Source organism: Rhinichthys klamathensis, unplaced genomic scaffold (genome assembly GCF_029890125.1).
Source record: "Rhinichthys klamathensis goyatoka isolate OS25496 unplaced genomic scaffold, OSU_Roscu_1.1 h1tg000044l_1, whole genome shotgun sequence".
Lineage (NCBI taxonomy): Eukaryota > Metazoa > Chordata > Actinopteri > Cypriniformes > Leuciscidae > Rhinichthys > Rhinichthys klamathensis.
This window is the reverse complement of record NW_026606591.1, coordinates 55,494-73,306: the sequence shown is the minus strand read 5'-3', so window position 1 is coordinate 73,306 and position 17,813 is coordinate 55,494. Positions and strand designations below refer to the sequence as shown.

The window sequence follows — 17,813 nt, the reverse complement described above, 5'->3', positions numbered from 1 at the left end:
TGTCTTGTTGTAACGTGTATATGGATGAGTGTTTTGTGAAATTGAATGTAGTCTTGTGTGAATATTGTATATAGGATTTAGCTAATTTATGAATTGACTGTAGATTTAAAATTTTATTTTGCAATGTTTTGTGAGTTCTATGATCCTAGTCCGTGGGACTAAGGATGGAAATTAGCCTTTGGCTAAAATCCGGCATTTTTACATGCATGTACTCCATGTTATGTTCATTAAAATGCACTGTCCCAATAAAATAAAATTAGAAAAAAAAAAAGGTTGAGAAGCCCAGCAATAAAGGTTACATACCAAAATGACACATATAGCAAACCAGAGGCAGATGTTTTTTTTCATTATTATTATTATGCGCAGATGAACTAAGTAGGCTACTATTGACAAACATGTTGCACTGTGGATCCAACACTTTGTCAATATTCAAAGCTCTGGATATCTGATACTAATCCTTAGGCTAGATACTAGACATTGGAAATATGAACTTTTGGTCTGTAATACAAAGGGTTGCTTGGGTTCATTTTCTGCAGAACATCACCACAGTGAGGGTCAGTATCACAGACGTCAATGACAACGCTCCAGTTTTCAGCTCTGACACCTACAGCAAAAGCATTCTGGTTAAAGATGCCAAGGTTGGAGAGGTGCTGCTGATGCTCTCGGCCACAGATAAAGATGCTGGAAACAACGCGCTAATTAGTTACAGGTAAGCTTAAGCTAACTAAACTTCCATTAGGATCAATAATATGAAGGATAAACCATGAACACACTTACCTACATCCCTCCTTTAAGACAGATCCATGAATGTTGTCTTTCTGTAGTTTCTCTGAAGGCTCCTCAATAGTCGCATTGGATGCTGACACAGGAGACATCACTTTGACCTCTGACCTTAGCGAGGTCACAGAAGACACGCTGCTAACCCTCACTGCTATAGCGACAGATCATGGAACACCACCAGAATCTGATGAAGGTTTGGGCTTCGTTTGCATAATTCCTTTAGTGATTCTGGTTTTAAAACAATGCAGATAATTTGAGCAAATAAACAATTCTTATTTAAACCTTATTCTTCAATATTCAAACCTGATCTGATAAACATGTCAAGATTAACATATTTCTTCTCTCTGTAGCTGAAGTCTTGATATACTTCAAAATTGCCTCTCTCGTTGAGAGTGTGAGTTTTGAAAGCTCCTCCTACAAGTTCACGATAAAGGAGAATGAACCTGAGGCCTCAATAGTGGGCAAGGTCAAGGCATTAACAGAAAGTCCACTGGCTACGGTCAGCTATAACATGAAGTCACACAAGCATGTCTTCTCTGTGGATGGTGAGGGAACCATAAAAGCTCTGAGACCGCTGGACAAGGAGGAAGAGGAGTGGTACATCCTCACAGTAGAAGCCATAGACTCCAGAACTCCTCCAAACACTGCAGAGACAACGGTACTGTTCTTACTTTAAACTAAGGCCAGAAACAAACTCTACACAAGTGCACAATTTATGTTCATACATAATGTACTATAAATATAAATATAAAATGTGTTAATGCTTGCTTTATCCCCCATTAAAGCAACACTGGCAATGCAATTTGCATCACATTTGCATTCTGACACATTTCAAAATGCAATGACACAGGCTTGTGCCTCTAGAAGTGTTTGCATTCACATACTGTACTTACATAGAGTATGTTTCTGGCTTAAGTCTTACTCTTCAAGCATGTTAAAGGCAAAGTTTCTCTTCTTAAAGAAAGCTGGCACAGAGATTTTTGACTTTCTTTTTCTCACAATCTTCAGGTCAACGTTCAGGTTGAGAACGTGAATGAGGCTCCTGTGTTTGACACTGAAATATATGAAGCAGCGATTTTCAGTATCTCTCCATACAAATTCCCTATAGTGAAGGTCCAGGTGAGTGTGGGTGGGCATAGACATCAGTTATAAATGCAGTGGATATACTCAGATCTATTTTATAATTAGTGGTGTTCACTAAGGCAAACATTACTGTTACTGTTGCTATTGCTCATACTAAGGGGCTAGTGATTTGTTAAGACCCTTGACCCTAAGTAATACATTTCGGCATCCCTTGTAGCTCATCCCATGCCATCTGTGCTATGAACATGAATGATTCCGCAAATCACAGGTCTTATTAAGAAGATGTATGCTGGTATTATTCAAAGTGATCAGACCATGATTCATGTTTTTGACCATGTTTTTGTAGTAAATGTGGTTGAAATGTGGTGGTGTGTTCCTCAGGCATGGGACCCTGATGTGGGCGAGAGCTCAGAACTGCAGTATTCCCTGCGTGAGTCCACAACTCTGCTGGATGTGGAGGCAAGCACTGGTCAGGTCTACGTACTGGATGCATCCAGTTTTAAAGACAATCTGTTCACCTCTCAGGTTAAAGCCACTGATAAACATGGGCTGTTCACGACTACAACACTACAGGTGAGCAGAAACAGAGATAAAAAAGAGACTGCTTTTGAAAGACTCTTTCAAATTACCAATTGCATCTTGATTGAGAGAACAGTGAAACAGAGTAGTCAATCCAAAGATTGCGTTCTTATGTTTGCCTGCAGATTGAAGTGAAAGAAAGTGCACAACGTGACAGCGTAATCTCCCTAAACCAGCCCTTATACATAGTGGAGAAAAAGATACCAGAGATGGAAGAGTGAGTAATCTATGTTCGTTATTGAAACATGTTATTGAGAAAAAATAAGAGCATTTCCAGTTGTGAAGTGAAGTGTTAATATGTTTTTTTGATATAAGAATGTAAGTGGTGGAAACATGTTTAAGGATTAATTAACCCAAAATAAATATAAACATGTTACTCACCCTCATGGCATTCCGAACCTGTGTGCTGCTGTGTTTTCATTGAAACACACAGAAAAAAAATGTTCTTAGTTATTTTTTCATTAAGACCAAAAAAGTAAGACCCATTCACTATAAAAAAGTAGTGCATATGACTTGGGTATTTCCAAGTCTTCTGCATAATTTACTTTGTGTATATAACAGACTAAAATATATGCCATTATTTACAGAAAGCATCTTCTCTACTGAGCGGTTAACTCGGGGTATTTTGTGTTCTATACACCATTGTGTATTTTTTCCTCAGTTCCATGGGGAAAGTTTTAGGCTGGACTGTGAAAATCCTCAGTGTGAGAGCTGAGGATGGGAATGAGATGCGCACCATTCTTAGAGAATCTACTGCCAAGACTTACATCAGTTTCATCGCCATGGACTCCAGTGGTGCGCTCATCCAAGCCACGGTGGTCAAAGAGTAAGTTGAAATAATATTAGTTTATTCAGACTGATCTAATGTGAAAGCTGATGTGCAAATTTATAAGTAACATGTTTACTATAAGTTTTAGTCAGTTTTTAATCAGTATATAATTTTAATCAGTTCTAAAAAAAAGATCTAAATACATTCATTTTTATTTGAACTCTGGCTGCCCAAAAGGCTATTGGTTTGCCAATTATGTTTGTGTAAGAATACCAGTAAGGGATTTGAATTATGTGACAAGTGCTACAATTGCATGATTGCACAAACTTGTAACATCAATATGCAGATATGTATCCACCTTGAAAAGTATTCCTCCTCAGAATTATGATTTATAAAGGTTTACAAATCCAAAATATATATATTTATGAATACTTTACGTAAGTGCTTTAACAAAAGTATAAGCTATAAATATGAAAAAATTTATCTATGTGCATTAACAAAAACATATACTCTTTAGTCTTCACATTTCCCTCGGGCCTGCTTGCCTGAGTTACATCTATAATTAGGATGAGAGTGTTATGTAGTAGGGAGGTTAAGCCCAAAAAATAGGCCTTTGACTTCAAGTCATGATGCAAAGGTCTCCTTTGGTATGGAAGTACCTTAGGGTCATACAAATAAATTTATCCTAAGACACAAGTGAGATCACACTTTGTATCAGAAATAAACATGTTTTTTTCAAAAATGGCCGCCAATGCGCCGAAAATACTCTAGAGCCCATATCTTTGCTTCTGTTATCGCTATAATGACAAATTTGGTGTCAAAGTGTACATTCTTGGGGTCAAGGAATCCAATAAAATTGGTTTCAAGTTTAAAAAAATAATAATTTTCCCCATACCATGACAATTGGGGGTAAATATGCACATTTCACATAAAAATTGTCATCAGAGTGACTTTACTTATCTTTTCGTTCAAAAACTTTAATTTTGTATTTAAGCAGTGCAGCTACTTCTGTACATTACATTTGTCCTAAGTAGCATGAGATTTCGACCAGTCAGGAGTAGCCTATAGCATATCAGTTCCTGCAACAACACATCCCATCTGCACCAGGAGCTGTGACAGCTGTTGAAGGTCAGAGGTGACAGGTTAACACTTTGAGGTTCGTATGACTTTCTCATTAAATAAATTTTTTTTTTTAATGTTAGATAACTAATAAATAGCTAGCTAGTTGACTATGGAAAAAAAAACCTTAGAGGGAAAACCTCTTTTCTCAAGAATACTGAAGCCAAAAATTATCCTTATAATTTGTATTAATTTAAAACACACTTGCTGCAGCTAGCAGACCTAGGCGAGGCAGCTCGCGCGCCTATTGGATGCTATGCGGCAACTGCTGCAACCTATCGAGGCACTGCTCGTGACGTAAGCACCAATGAGTGGGCGAATGGGCGTGGCTTATGCCTATATAAGCCAGAGCTCGATAAGATGCTCCTTGGTTTTCATCGACTGAAGCGAAACCAGATGGTAGCACAAGCACGGCAGGGTTACGCAACACTCATTCCCTCTTCTAGAGAGAACCGAGGTTACGTTAGTAACCGTGACGTTCTCTTACGAGAGTACTCTCGTGTTGCGTAAGCTAGCTTACGCTACGGGAATCCAATTTAAAACGCCGTGCGTGCTAAATCTACCACAACACTGACCCAAGGGCGAGCGCCCTGAGTTCATATGATATGGGGATATAAAAAGCCGACATTGGGAATGGGCTTAATAAGAATGATATAAGGTAAACGTGGTTACCTTAAATGCATAGAGGGTGCTTAACACGGTATAACAGTCAGGGGAGGCAATAGCCTGCCTGAACTGAAAACTTTGCAGTCCGCGGAACCGAGTCCGGCAGAACTGAGCAGATAAACTAAACTGACAACAGTCTAGCTTGGAGCGCGGGAACTTCCAGGTTATAGAACCCTATAAATGTAGACAGAGAGGCCCAGCCTGCCGCCATACAGATATCGTGAAGGGAAATCCCACTGGACCAGGCCCATGAAGAGGCATGCCTCTAGTGGAATGAGCTCTGACGCCCAGAGGGCAACGAAGGCTCTTAGATGTATAAGCCAGTGAGATAGCGTCCACTTTCCACCTGGAAAGGCTATGTTTCGAGGCAGCTAGACCTTTAGATCGGCCACCAAACGAAACAAATTGCTGTCCTGACCGTCTGAAAGCAGCCGAACGTTCCAAGGGCCCTAACCAGGCAAAGGAGATTCACGTCAGACTCGCTGTCAGATCCGAAGAGAGAATGTCAGATTGAAGAGGCGGTGGTACCAGTACCAGTCGGTCGCCTTCCAAGGTTTCAGAGCTGCGACGCATTTCTGATTGACCCTGAGGCGAAACAGATCGGAGGCCCAAGCTTGAGACGGCACTCGTGCTTTCAGCCACCACTGCAGTGGGCGCATGCGAAGCAGACCCAGCTGGAGTACTGATGATGATGAGGCCATGAGGCCCAGCATCTTCTGAAATCTCTTGAGCGGGACTATAGTGCCGCAATGTTCATTATGCGCTCTGGCGATAGTCGCGCTGTCATTGACAGCGAGTTCAGCTCTGTGCCCAGAAAGGATATTTCCTGGCTCTTCGCCCAATTGACTGTGAGACCAAGATTCTCGAGGTGTTCGAGTAATATGGTCCTGTGTTCTATGAGCTCTGAATGAGATCGAGCTAGAATCAGCCAATCGTCCAAATAGTTCAAAGCTGGCATTCCCTGAAGTTTCAGGGGCGCGAGAGCCGCGTCCATGTACATCATAATATACAGGATGCCAGGGACAGGCCGAACGGTAGGACTGTGTATTGATATGCCTGGCCCTCGAAGGTGAATCTCAAAAATCGCCTGTGACGAGAGAATGTCAGACTCGCTGTCAGATCCACAGAGACTTGTGCTCTGAAAGGAGTGGCAAGTACTTTGGGGACATAATCATGTCTTGGTTTGAGGATGACCTTGGAGTCATTAGGCCCAAACTCAAGGCACGACGCACTAACAGAAAGTGCGTGTAAGTCACCCACCAGCTTGACTGAGGCGATAGCCACCAGAAAGGCGGTTTTCAATGAGAGATACTTAAGGTCCACAGACTGTAGAGGTTCGAAAGGGGCACCCTTCATGGCCTCCAGGACCAAGGAAAGGTCCGAGGGGGGGCGAGGAGGGTTCATCCTTCTAGCTCCCCTGAGGAAGCGGACTACAAGGTCGTTCCTACCCAGTGACTGGCCATGCGAATGTTTGACAAACGCAGCAATAGCCGCCACATATACCTTGAGCATGGATGGGGATCTACCCTTATCCAAGAGCTCCTGTAGGAAGGAGAGAACCTCCGACACCCCACAATCTTGTGGATCCAGGTTGCGAGCTGAGCACCAACCTGAGAACACTGACCACTTGGAACCATAAAGCCATCTAGTAGAGGGCGCTCTAGCTTGCGTAATCGTGTTTAACACTCTGTCGGGGAGACTGATGGGTACCCGTTGATGGCCCACACATGCAGAGCCCAAAGCTCGGGTCGTGGGTGCCAAATCGTACCCCCGGCCTGTGAGAGGAGATCTCTCCTCAATGGGACAGGCCACGGAGGCAAGCTCTGAAGCTGCATCAGCTCCAGAAACCAAACTTGGTTCGGCCAGAACGGAGCTACTAGAAGTACACAGGAACCGTTCTCCCTTATAGGCTTGATTACCTGTGGTAACAGCATGATCAGAGGGAAAGCATAGAGAGGGCGGCTGGGCCAGTGATGGGCAGCCCAGCCGCCAGTGATGGGCTGGGCCAGTGATGGGCTGGGCCAGTGATGGGTGCTGAACCCATACAAGGATGCGTTCTGCCAGTGCATGAAGGTTCCGTGATCTCAGACTGCCCTGGCGATTTATGTAGGAAACCACCGACATGTTGTCCGTGCGGACAAGGACATGGTGGCCCTTTAGAAGGGGAAGGAAGAACCGCAAGGCGTTCTCGACCGCCTTCATCTCTAGACAGTTTATGTGCAAGCTCTTTTCTTGGCTTGACCACAGGCCAAAAGTCGGTCTGCCCTCAAAGAGGGCGCCCCAGCCCGAATTGGAGGCGTCTGTCGAAACCACTATCAGTTTAGAGATTACTCCCAGGTTTACACCTGTCTGATACCAGTCGACCGCCTTCCAGGGCTCCAGAGCTGTGACACAGTTCTGAGTTACCTTGAGACGTAAACGACCGGATGCCCATGCTCGACGCAGGACCCACGTCTTCAGCCAGTGCTGTAAAGGGCGCATGCGAAGCAGACCTAAACGAAGAAATTATTAAGTTGTGAATGGACTGTGTGTTTGGCATGCGTTTTTTAATAAAAAATTGCATACTTCACCTCCAATTGTCATGTTAAGGACAACATTATTGTTTTTTAGTCTTGGAACCTATTTTATTGGACTCCTTGACCACAAAAATGTACCCGTTGATACCAAATTTGTCATTATAGCTATGACAGAAGCAAAGATATGGGCCTCTCAAGTATGGTCGGCGGCCATTTTTAAAAAATGTGTGTATATAAGATACAAAATGTGATCTCACTTGTGTCTTAGGATAAATTTATTTCTATGGCCCTAAGGTACTTCCATACCAAAGGGGACCTTTGCATCATGACTTGAAGTCAAAAGTCACTTAACCTCCCTACTAATGGGCAGCATCTGAAATATCTTCACTCCCACAGGAAACTGAACAGTAAGAACGAAGATTTAACGTTTGAGCTGGAGAAGGTTTTTGGACCTGGTTTGGTAATCAAAGTGGAGGACAGTTCTGGAGACTCTGGAGAATCCAGTCAAGCCGTCACAATCGCTCTCATCGCTGTCAGTGTTGTGCTGGCGGTAATCATTGGGACTTTAGTGTTGACGATTGTCCATCTTGTCAAGTAAGTTATTACTGGCCATGTAACTAACTAACTATCTATCTATCTATCTATCTATCTATCTATCTATCTATCTATCTATCTATCTATCTATCTATCTATCTATCTATCTATCTATCTATCTATCTATCTATCTATCGTGTGTGACAGAATAATAACTAACTTTTCAACTAACCTGAAAATAATTTCTAGTTGAAAAATAAGCTTAAAGTCAACTTGAAATCAGGATTGATTAGATTGTCTGTTCTGTTTCACATGTACTATACAGCTTTCCTAAAATGCTGTAATGTAATGCAGTTATCTTTAGTGATAAAATGATGTTTCATGTTGAACATTGCTCATGTTTTAGGGGTATTTTTTTCAAAGTGAAGAAAATTATTATGTTTGGTAAATTAGTTATAATACATATTTTTGCTGCCTCAGGAAAAAGGGCACCGATTCTGACAGACAGAGTTTAAATACTGCCGTTGATTTACCTGAAAGGAGACACAGTATTGACCGCCTTGCTGACTTTAACACGTAAGTGCAAAAATATTGTTAAAGGTCTGATACAAATAGTTTGAAAAGATTGTTCTCAAATACAAAATATGCATCAGTACCATGTTTTTATCTGCATTGATTTGTTCTGAGATGTTTGACTAAACATGTTTCTTCTTTTGTTAACAGAGACCAAGAACCAATAAAGGTAAAGCCCCTTGCTGTAACAACAAACTCACAGAGTATAATTCAAGTATCTAAATTCATATTTATAATTTTGTTCCACATGTTTTGTGTTTCCCAGGATGAGGTTACAGAGAAATTATGACAGAGAATCTGAGAATGGAAGTGATAATCGTGGAAACAGCATCTCTGCCCTCTGAAAACACCCTGATGGATCCAAGCTCCTCACTTCTTCTCAGTGGTGTACAAGACTTCATGAACTTATGTCTTGATTAAGTAACATTTATAGCCCTAATCCTAAACTTGAGGTGTAGGCATAAGGGTTGAGTTCCTAACATGGAGGACAACACGAGCATCAGGGCTTCTTAAGACAGAAATCAGGCTCTGGGCTTCAGCATCACAGGATTAACATCTCTGATCATGTGTCCTCAGTTCCAGGATCAGCGTCATGTGACTCTCACAGTGACAAACTCAAGTCACAACAGACACAACACAGGGCGAATTCCCTTCAAAGAGACGAGCATCACTCTGCTCCACTCATTACGCATTACTGTCTCATAGTGGCTGTCTGGATCACCCGACATGAAGCCAGACGTCACTGACACTTTATTCTGAATTGAAATGTTATTTAAAAACAGAATTCAAACTGAAAAATACAGATGTTAACTTTGTTAAGACACATGTAGCACTGTAGAGCAAACAGGAGAGATGGTGCTGGATACGCCACAGTCATTGGATTGATTTGCAAGGAATACAAGAACTGCCAAATGTGTAAATGTAAATAAATGTTGTTGTATTTGTTTTTATATGGACTCCGTGTCTTTAATTCACATTGATTTGGCATTTGGTAAAAAACTAACAAGCATTAAAAATAAGATATTTAGTTAAATTTCCAGATAAAATATCAGATAAATTGTTCTAATAATTGTATAATTACTTCTTTGAAGTGACCATCGCATTTAAATTTCAATAACGGTCTCATAAAAGGGCCCTTAATGAAGGAATTTGGCTGCTTGCTTTGGTTTGGATTTTTACTTCACATAACACACAGTCACCAAATTGTCTAATTGTTACTTTTACTGATGTATTCAATTTATGTGTATTGGGTTAAATGTTGGAAGAAAAGTTTGCAACATTTGTTTTATGATGTATGTTACACATTTCCTTTGGGAAGATTTCTTATTTGTCTCATTAAATTGTGAGTTAAGTCTGTCTATTCAAGATGACAATAAAGTAACTATGTGTATTGCATCTAGCAGACCAGCACTACTGTGATTGGTCAGGATGAAATCTGCAGTAGCTTTGCATTCAGCTTCAGAGTGAATATAATAGAGCCTGGAAGCTTTTAACATTAACATCTATTGTTGTGGACATCTCGAAGTGTTTGTGTTTAATCAGCCTCACTGCTTTCATTGATTAGGCTTGGGTAGGAGATACACACATCTCTATGTAGAACTAAAAGGTGTTGGTTTTTTTTCAGTACACAGTACAAAGACATTTTTACAGACCATATCCTGGAGCACACCCTCTGAAGGTCAGGCGGAGCAGAGTGCGTACATTCAAAGACATTTATCTAGACTAGAGCATCTTTAGGCCCCCTTCCGGTCGACCACCATAGGACCTTATTTCGGAAAAATATTATATGGTAGTCAATGGCGAGAGGCAACAAATATTTTGATCTCGTTTGAATTGTGCCCTGAATTACACATGATGTTTGTCAATTTAAAAGATACATTATAAAGTCAAGAAAGTCGCAGTTTGGTGTAAAACTGTTGAGGTATAAGACTGTGAAAATACGTAATTACAAAGACTACAAACCCCAAAGGCGCACATTTTCTCTCAATGAATGAAGCTAACTTTACTGAAGCTACGTCTGTCATTTTTTCAATAGTCCTACGTTATAATCGTAACGTTACGCCGTCATGCCTGAGTGTTTTGTACCAGACTGCACACACACGAGCAGCGGATCTCGCTCGTTGTTTCGCTTCCCGGGAGATGTAGTTCATTGAGCGATTTTCACATAAAACTAAATGTCACTCTTCTGTTTTATGACAAACTGCGACTTTCTTGACTTTCATAATTATCTTTTAAATTGACAAACATCATATGTGTAATTCAGGGCACAGTTTAGACGGAATAAAAAGATAAGCTGTCTCTCACTATTGACTACCATACATATTTTTTTCCGAAATAAGGTCCCAGGAGCCGGTGTTCTGTCAATGTAGCATAGGCTACTTTGTCAGAATAGCATACCGGAAGTTGAGTTTTATAGCGGGGTCTGTCAATTTAGCCTACTTTGTCAAAACAGCATTCCAGTGTTTGTGAAGGGTATGTTGATAGCCCCTGGTTTAATAAAAATACAGTTTATAAAGGGGTATGCTGTTTTAAAGCCCTGGTTTAATAAAAAATACAGTTTATAAAGGGGTATGCTATAATAATAAATAATACAAAATATGAACACGTGCACATTCCTGTTAGTATTATAGACGTATTTTGATGGTAATATACTGACCGTGAATCCTGAATTTCGAGGAGTATTTCCTTTGGCTTTGCTTCTGCCCTTTATTTAGCTCTGCAGGGTATGAACCCTTTAAAAGGTAATTGAAAATTTCCTCCCACTTATTTTCAATGGTTAAACTACAGTTAGCAGAAAAATAAGCATTAATCATTTAAAAGCAAAACATTAGTCGATGTGTTTAATCTCGGTCAGATGGCGCCAAACGCTAGAACCTCGAGTTAACACCATTTAACGTTTTAACACGACATTACGTGACTTTACGACTCCACTTGCTAAAAATAATATATCGAAAACGTCTGTCAACATTTCTTGTGATTGTACAAGGCATGCAATTAGGTAATGTGTATATAATATGCGATATAATGCACCAACACTTACCGCTTCTAATCTTAGGTATGCTGAAATGATGGTTTAAATTTAACGCATTCCACAAATTTCACTGCTGCGCATGCGCATTAACCGAAGGTATCCCATTCTGATGGGTATGGTCAGAGAATGTCTAATATGGGTATGGTGTTCGTCAGAACACCTGTTGCGGAGGGGAGGGACGGCTCTCTATATAGAAAAACAAATAAAAAGCAGTCCATGAGAATGCCAAACGTGCTCCGTGTAAACCGGCCCTATGGAGCGGTGAGCTCAGCTGTCTGTTAATTAACTGCGTCTTTAACGGACAGCTTTTACTGTCGCTTAGTTATGTGCATCCTGTCACAGTTTAAGCTGCCCTGTCAACCATCTTGTCACAGTTAAAATCCTCCACATTTCATTTAATTTCCTACCATTTCGGGGAGAAATGTAGCTGAATGGACGGAAAATATGCGAATTGGGACGCAGCAATTAGACATACAAAGACGATGCACTCCTATTCTGACTGGGGGAGAAACTGCTACGCGCATTATGGCGCTGAATGCCTCCCGCCTTCTAAGTAAAACAGCCAATCGCTGATTAGTAAAGTAATTGACCCTTCGCTAAGCCACGCCCGAAAACCGCCACTGGCCAATCGTGGCTTAGCAACCGTAACTAGGCGCGGGAGGTCTGTCAAGCTTTTGAGCGAGGGAAACATGCCGACGCATTGTGCGTATGGATTGTGCAAATCTGATACCCGGTATTCTAAAAGTTTGGACGGTGGAGTGGCATTTTTTCTCTTCCCGAAACCTAAAAGCCAAAGGGGAGAAATCCCGGGCGTGGATCAAGCAGTGTGGAGACCCATTCACAACTAAATGTCGACAGGATTAACAAAAAAAAAAAAAATGCTTATTGCTTGGAAATAATGGCGGTTCTCTGTTATTAATGCATATATTTGAGCGTAAAATAAGACGATTAAAGGCAAGACGGAGGCTCACTGACATACTTTAAAATATATTTCAGCATTTTGTTGTAACTTTACCCCAATCCGATCGCGGCTCTCCCGGTGTTAGATTGATGGATAAACTGTTTGATTTGTAATTATTAGATTATTTTCACATTTCACTTACTCTGCTGTGCATGAACATAGCTGTTCAATTTGTGTGTTTCCCATGTGAATGGTCTGCTAAGGAGGCGGCTGCTGCTTGCGCTGGGACCTAACGTTATAGGCTTTAGCTTCAATTTTGATGAAATTATTCTCTAATCGGTTGCATATTATGTCGTGGATATATCCCTCGAATGCATACTGCTGTCCCTTTTGTCTTGCTCTCACAGATATTTCACCTGTTCGCCAAAAATGACTAATTATCTCCTTGGGAATGTCTGACACCGGTGCATTCACACTGTAATAGACGTGGCAGCCGCGAAAGCTTGACAGGCGTAGCAACAGTAACTAAGGAGGGCGGGGCTTAGCGAAAGGGTCAAGTGCGTCACTGCAGCTGCCGTTAAAAGCTCCGGATCCCATAGAAACCTACATTCACATTGACTGGTCTAGCCTGAAAAATAAGCCTTTTTAACGTTATTTCAGCATTAAAAACAACATTTGGGACAGTTAACGTCAGATTTTGTTGCTGATTTGATATATGTTGTTTAATAGCTGGGTTTCAGTCACGTGATTATGATGACGCGCGAAATTCAGATGGAGGGCAGGGAGTGAGGAGCGCAATGGACGAGATGGAGGAAAGTCCGTACTGTACTACTTTACACGCTATTACAAGAGAAAGATATAAACAAAAAATCAAACATATGTTGGACGTGATCCTTACGTTATGAAGAGAAGCGATTTTTCAACTGGATTTAAAGATTTTCCTGCCATCGAGGCGGTAGATATCAGCAACTACCTCGTCTTACAGACATACTTTGACTTTACAAAGTTCGGAAACGTTGCACGTTACACAAACATAGCCACTTAAGTTGTATTAACTCACCTTTGATGAAGTGATCACTGCACACACGGGCATTTTCCCATTCGGCTCCTCCCGACCGCAGACGTAGGTTTGCAAGCTGTTTTTCCGGAGTTTTTCGGTCAATTTCTTGCATTTTCCCCCCATATGAACAACAACTTTTGGTACACGATAAAAAACTCATCGTGGTTTGATCAATTTAAGTAACCATAAACAATGCAAAACATAGGCATTTTGAGTTTGTTATAGTGCTTTCTAAATACCGCAAATCACTTCCTGCCCTCCATTTGCATTTCGCGCCATAGCAACGCAGTGGAGTGACGTCATATGAAAACAAGCTGTTAGTTTGTAATAAGAAAGCTTATAGAAGTGAATAGAGACCTACCAAGCTTTGCATGAACAGTTTTGCTCCTTGATATTGTTAGTCCCAGCCTCCGTCTCGATTAATAGGATATGTGTAGTCTCCCTGAAGAGGGGAACATAGAAATATTACAACGACAGACACTAGTTGCGTTTCCCTCAAACTCTGTATTATGAGTAGTACAAAATTACTATAAAATGCATAACAACTTGCATATAACAATATTGCATTCTCAAGTGACCCATATTCTATCTACTGTCAAAACACATAAAGCATAAGTAAGTTCAAATGCTTAGAGAAAATTTTATATTAAAGAGTCAAGGGTCAAGAGCACAACTAAAGCAAACGCTAACCACCATCATCGTGACTTTAAAATACAAAATATGATTTCATTAAAAAGGAAATTACATAAAGTAAATCTGGTTAGTTTTAAGTGTAGCTAGTAGTAAGTGTACGGCCATGCATTTCACCTTTTTGTTTGGTTAATTCCAACCAAAATTCAACGACTGCCCAACGTTGGAGCTTGACGTCAAACAAACATTGGATTTCCATGTAAATCCTCCATTGGATTTAGACATCAACCCCATTTTCAACCAAAATCCAACGTCTGCCCGACATTGTAGTCTATATCCTGTACCTGCTGGGTTATTATTTAGGAAGAAATCATGTAAGTGTAACGGTCATAGTTACAAAATTAACTCTGATAGGATGATCCCTTCCCCAACATGATCTTGTATCTTTAAATCATCCTATTTTGTTGTTATGAGCAGTTTTATTATCCTTCCTATTAATCCGCTCACTTACTAAATAAGTAAATAATTCAAGTTAAAATGATTCCATTATGTGAAAGAAAAAGAGTGTGAGGTGATACAAGAAGCCAAGTAAAGGTCAATAGCAAAGTCTATCGGTTAAAAATCTCAGATATCCTCAAATTAACTTGTAACATGAAACTATTTCCGTACAGTCCCTCCCACATTACTGGCCTCTATGAAGCACCTTTGATACTTGCTTACACCAGAGAATAACTGTTTATGGCACACAATAAAGAACAGCTCAGAGAGGGAGAAATTACACAAGGATTATTCATTCTCTTCCCTGCCAGCCTTCATAATACAGGGATTCATAATCAGGGATTCATAATTCACTGACAGTGAATTATGGAAAAGATGAATTTATTCTCGGTTTTATTTATTTTAGCTTGTCTTCATGTCCACAGTGCTAGGAGTGTTATTGGTAAGTCAGAATTAATTCATAACCAGCTGAAGTATAAATTTTAAATTCAAACATTTGGATGTGAGGCTTAACTTACTTTGATAAGATAAATCTAGTCCTATATATTTAGTTCTAGCTGTTGTCTACTGTTAAAAAGCATCTTTTACTTCCAATAAGGTAAAATGCTTGTCAGGATTTAAAAGGAAACCGCCTTATTCAATAACATAAGGGAAATGATTTAAGGTTGGTCTAGCATTACAGCATTTAATAACAAGCTGGAGCAATTATTAGTTGGGATGAATGAAAATAAAGTGTCTATAATTTGCGGGGACTATAAATCTTTTGAATGTGTCTAATCATACTGGTAGTTTAGATTTTCTTGATTTAATGTATAGCAGAGGTCTTTATCCTACCATTACTAGGCATAGTCGAATAAATTCCAGTTGTGCCACATTAATTGATAACATTTTTGGAAATATATTTGAAAAAACGGTCAAAAGTGGTCTTTTGATAAATGATACAACTGATCATTTACCGATATTTATTACTTACCTCTGTGAAGTAAAAATAAATAGTAAAGTTATTAGGTTAAGAACGGAGGAAAGACTAAATAGAATTAGGGATGATCTTGAACAATGGGACAATGTTTATAGTACAAATAATGTTAACCCTTGTGTTCTGTTCGATTTCTGTGTACACCCTTTATGGACCGGGTCAAATTGACCCTAATTGGATTCAATACAATTCCTCAAAAATCACACTATGAAAAACAACAAAGATTTAGATACAAACTGTAAACTTTTAATATCAGCATTTGTCAAACATTACAAAAACATTATATCTGAAAATATGATTTATGAAAATGTTTTTAAAACATTTTTTAAAACAGTTTAGTTTTGACAAAATTGGAAAATAAACAGTATACTGATTTTTTTGCATATATTTTTTTTCCTTTTTTTTTTTTTTTTTTTTTACATTTTATGCTTTGAACATCCTAACTGAACAAAAAAAATTGCAGTATAATGAAATTTTTTCATTTTCCTAAGTTAACTTTCCCTAGTTTCCTAAGACCTATATTTTCCTAGTTTCATTATTCACTCACAGGGAAGTGAGAAACCAAACATAACAAAAACATACATCAAATAAATGTTTTTTATTTATTTTTTGGCTCTGTGAAGCTGCCTTTGAAAATCCTACATAAAAGTTTTGGTTAAAAGCTAGGTATTTTAGATTTTTTGAATATTGAAATGAGAGCTTATTTTACTATCTGTGTCTGATAAAGATTTTCATCTGTAATTTGCAAATAATTCTGAACACTGTAATTTTAGCTTTTTCAAGTGTGTTTGGTTAGGGTTAGAGCACTTTTAGATGCACTTGCACGTTAGAACTGGAGTTGAAGTGCCCTGACATACAGAAAATAAATGTTTTTATTTTGTGTCTGTACAGTTGCTTTTGAATGGCTGCCTATGAGGGTCAAATTGACCCGCGAACATCACGAAAGTAACAGTAATTTTTATTTGTATATGTCAAAACACATCAGCATGTTGAAACTTTGCATGCATGTTCATCATGATAAATGAGAAAAAGTCACAAAATATCAAGAAAAAAAACAAAGGTTAACCAGTATTTCCAACAACTTGAAAATCGAAACGGGTCAAATTGACCCGCAACATAACACAAGGTTAATAAGGCTTATGATTTTTTTTTTTTTAAGTATCTATGATTATATAATAAAAAAAATTCAATTAAAATATTGAATGATAAAGCAAGAAATAATAAATAAAAAACTTGGTTAACGAAGGGTATATTGAAATCGTGTAAAAAGAAGAATAAGCTTTTTCGGGACTTTGTAAAATATCGGACTGTAAATGCAGAAAAATAATATAAAGCCTATAAAAATAAGCTGACTACTATAATGACACGTGCAAAGAAAGATTATTATATAAACTTGTTGATAGATAATAAAAGTAATGTCAAAAGAATGTGGAAAGTCTTAAAGGGATACTCCACCCAAAAATGAAAATCGGGTCATCATTTACTCACCCTCAAGTTGTTGCAAACCTGTATGAGTTTCTTTCTTCTGCTGAACATAAAACAAGATATTTTGAAGAACTTTGGCACCATTGACTTCCATAGTATTTTTTTATTTCTACTATGGAAGTCAATGGTGCCAAACAACTGTTTGGCTCCAATCGTTCTTCAAAATATCTTCCTTTGTGTTCAGCAGAAGAAAGAAACTCATACAGGTTTGCAACAACTTGAGGGTGAGTAAATGATGACAGGATTTTCATTTTTGGGTGGAGTATCCCTTTAAGGGAGGTTATGGGCAGTGAAATGAATTATTGTCAGCCATTATACTTAATGAATGAACAGAACGTCGAGATAAGTGGTGGAAAAATGGCTGATGAATTTAATTCATTTTTCTGCAATGTTGGTCCAAATCTTGCCAAAACTATACCACTACATAATGAAAATAAAAGCTGGACAGGTGAAAGCAGAGTCATGCAATCTCTTTTTGTTGATGAAGTTAGTGAGAGTGAAATTATTTCTACTGTCTCTAAATTAAAAAGTAAACATTCATGCAATAGTGATGGCTATATGTATATTGTTAAAGAAACTATAAGTTGCATTAGTAGACCATTATAATATATAA

At 39.1% G+C, this 17,813-nt stretch overlaps 2 protein-coding genes and 1 long non-coding RNA gene across 4 annotated transcripts in view; all 3 read left to right on the top strand.

Annotated features, from left to right (window-relative positions):
• Positions 1 to 9,569, top strand: part of LOC130082361 (uncharacterized) — a 55,646-nt gene extending 46,077 nt beyond the window's left edge. Inside the window, exon 2 of the long non-coding RNA XR_008806762.1 lies at positions 9,227 to 9,569. This is a non-coding gene — a long non-coding RNA (uncharacterized LOC130082361). The remainder of the gene's footprint in view (positions 1 to 9,226) is intronic.
• LOC130082357 (protein dachsous-like) overlaps positions 1 to 9,569 on the top strand; it is a 49,807-nt gene extending 40,238 nt beyond the window's left edge. The window contains exons 15-25 of the mRNA XM_056247205.1: positions 537 to 709; positions 825 to 973; positions 1,131 to 1,438; positions 1,789 to 1,899; positions 2,245 to 2,436; positions 2,568 to 2,659; positions 3,104 to 3,268; positions 7,909 to 8,106; positions 8,527 to 8,622; positions 8,770 to 8,788; positions 8,885 to 9,569. Of these exons, the coding sequence (XP_056103180.1) occupies positions 537 to 709; positions 825 to 973; positions 1,131 to 1,438; positions 1,789 to 1,899; positions 2,245 to 2,436; positions 2,568 to 2,659; positions 3,104 to 3,268; positions 7,909 to 8,106; positions 8,527 to 8,622; positions 8,770 to 8,788; positions 8,885 to 8,908 (1,527 nt within the window). The 3' untranslated portion in view covers positions 8,909 to 9,569. The remainder of the gene's footprint in view (positions 1 to 536; positions 710 to 824; positions 974 to 1,130; positions 1,439 to 1,788; positions 1,900 to 2,244; positions 2,437 to 2,567; positions 2,660 to 3,103; positions 3,269 to 7,908; positions 8,107 to 8,526; positions 8,623 to 8,769; positions 8,789 to 8,884) is intronic.
• Positions 9,570 to 15,087: 5,518 nt separating this feature from the next.
• The window catches only part of LOC130082356 (protein dachsous-like), a 44,659-nt gene continuing 41,933 nt past the window's right edge, over positions 15,088 to 17,813 (top strand). For both annotated transcript variants that reach the window (XM_056247202.1, XM_056247203.1), the window contains exon 1: positions 15,088 to 15,181. In XM_056247202.1, the coding sequence (XP_056103177.1) occupies positions 15,106 to 15,181 (76 nt within the window). In that variant the 5' untranslated portion in view covers positions 15,088 to 15,105. The remainder of the gene's footprint in view (positions 15,182 to 17,813) is intronic.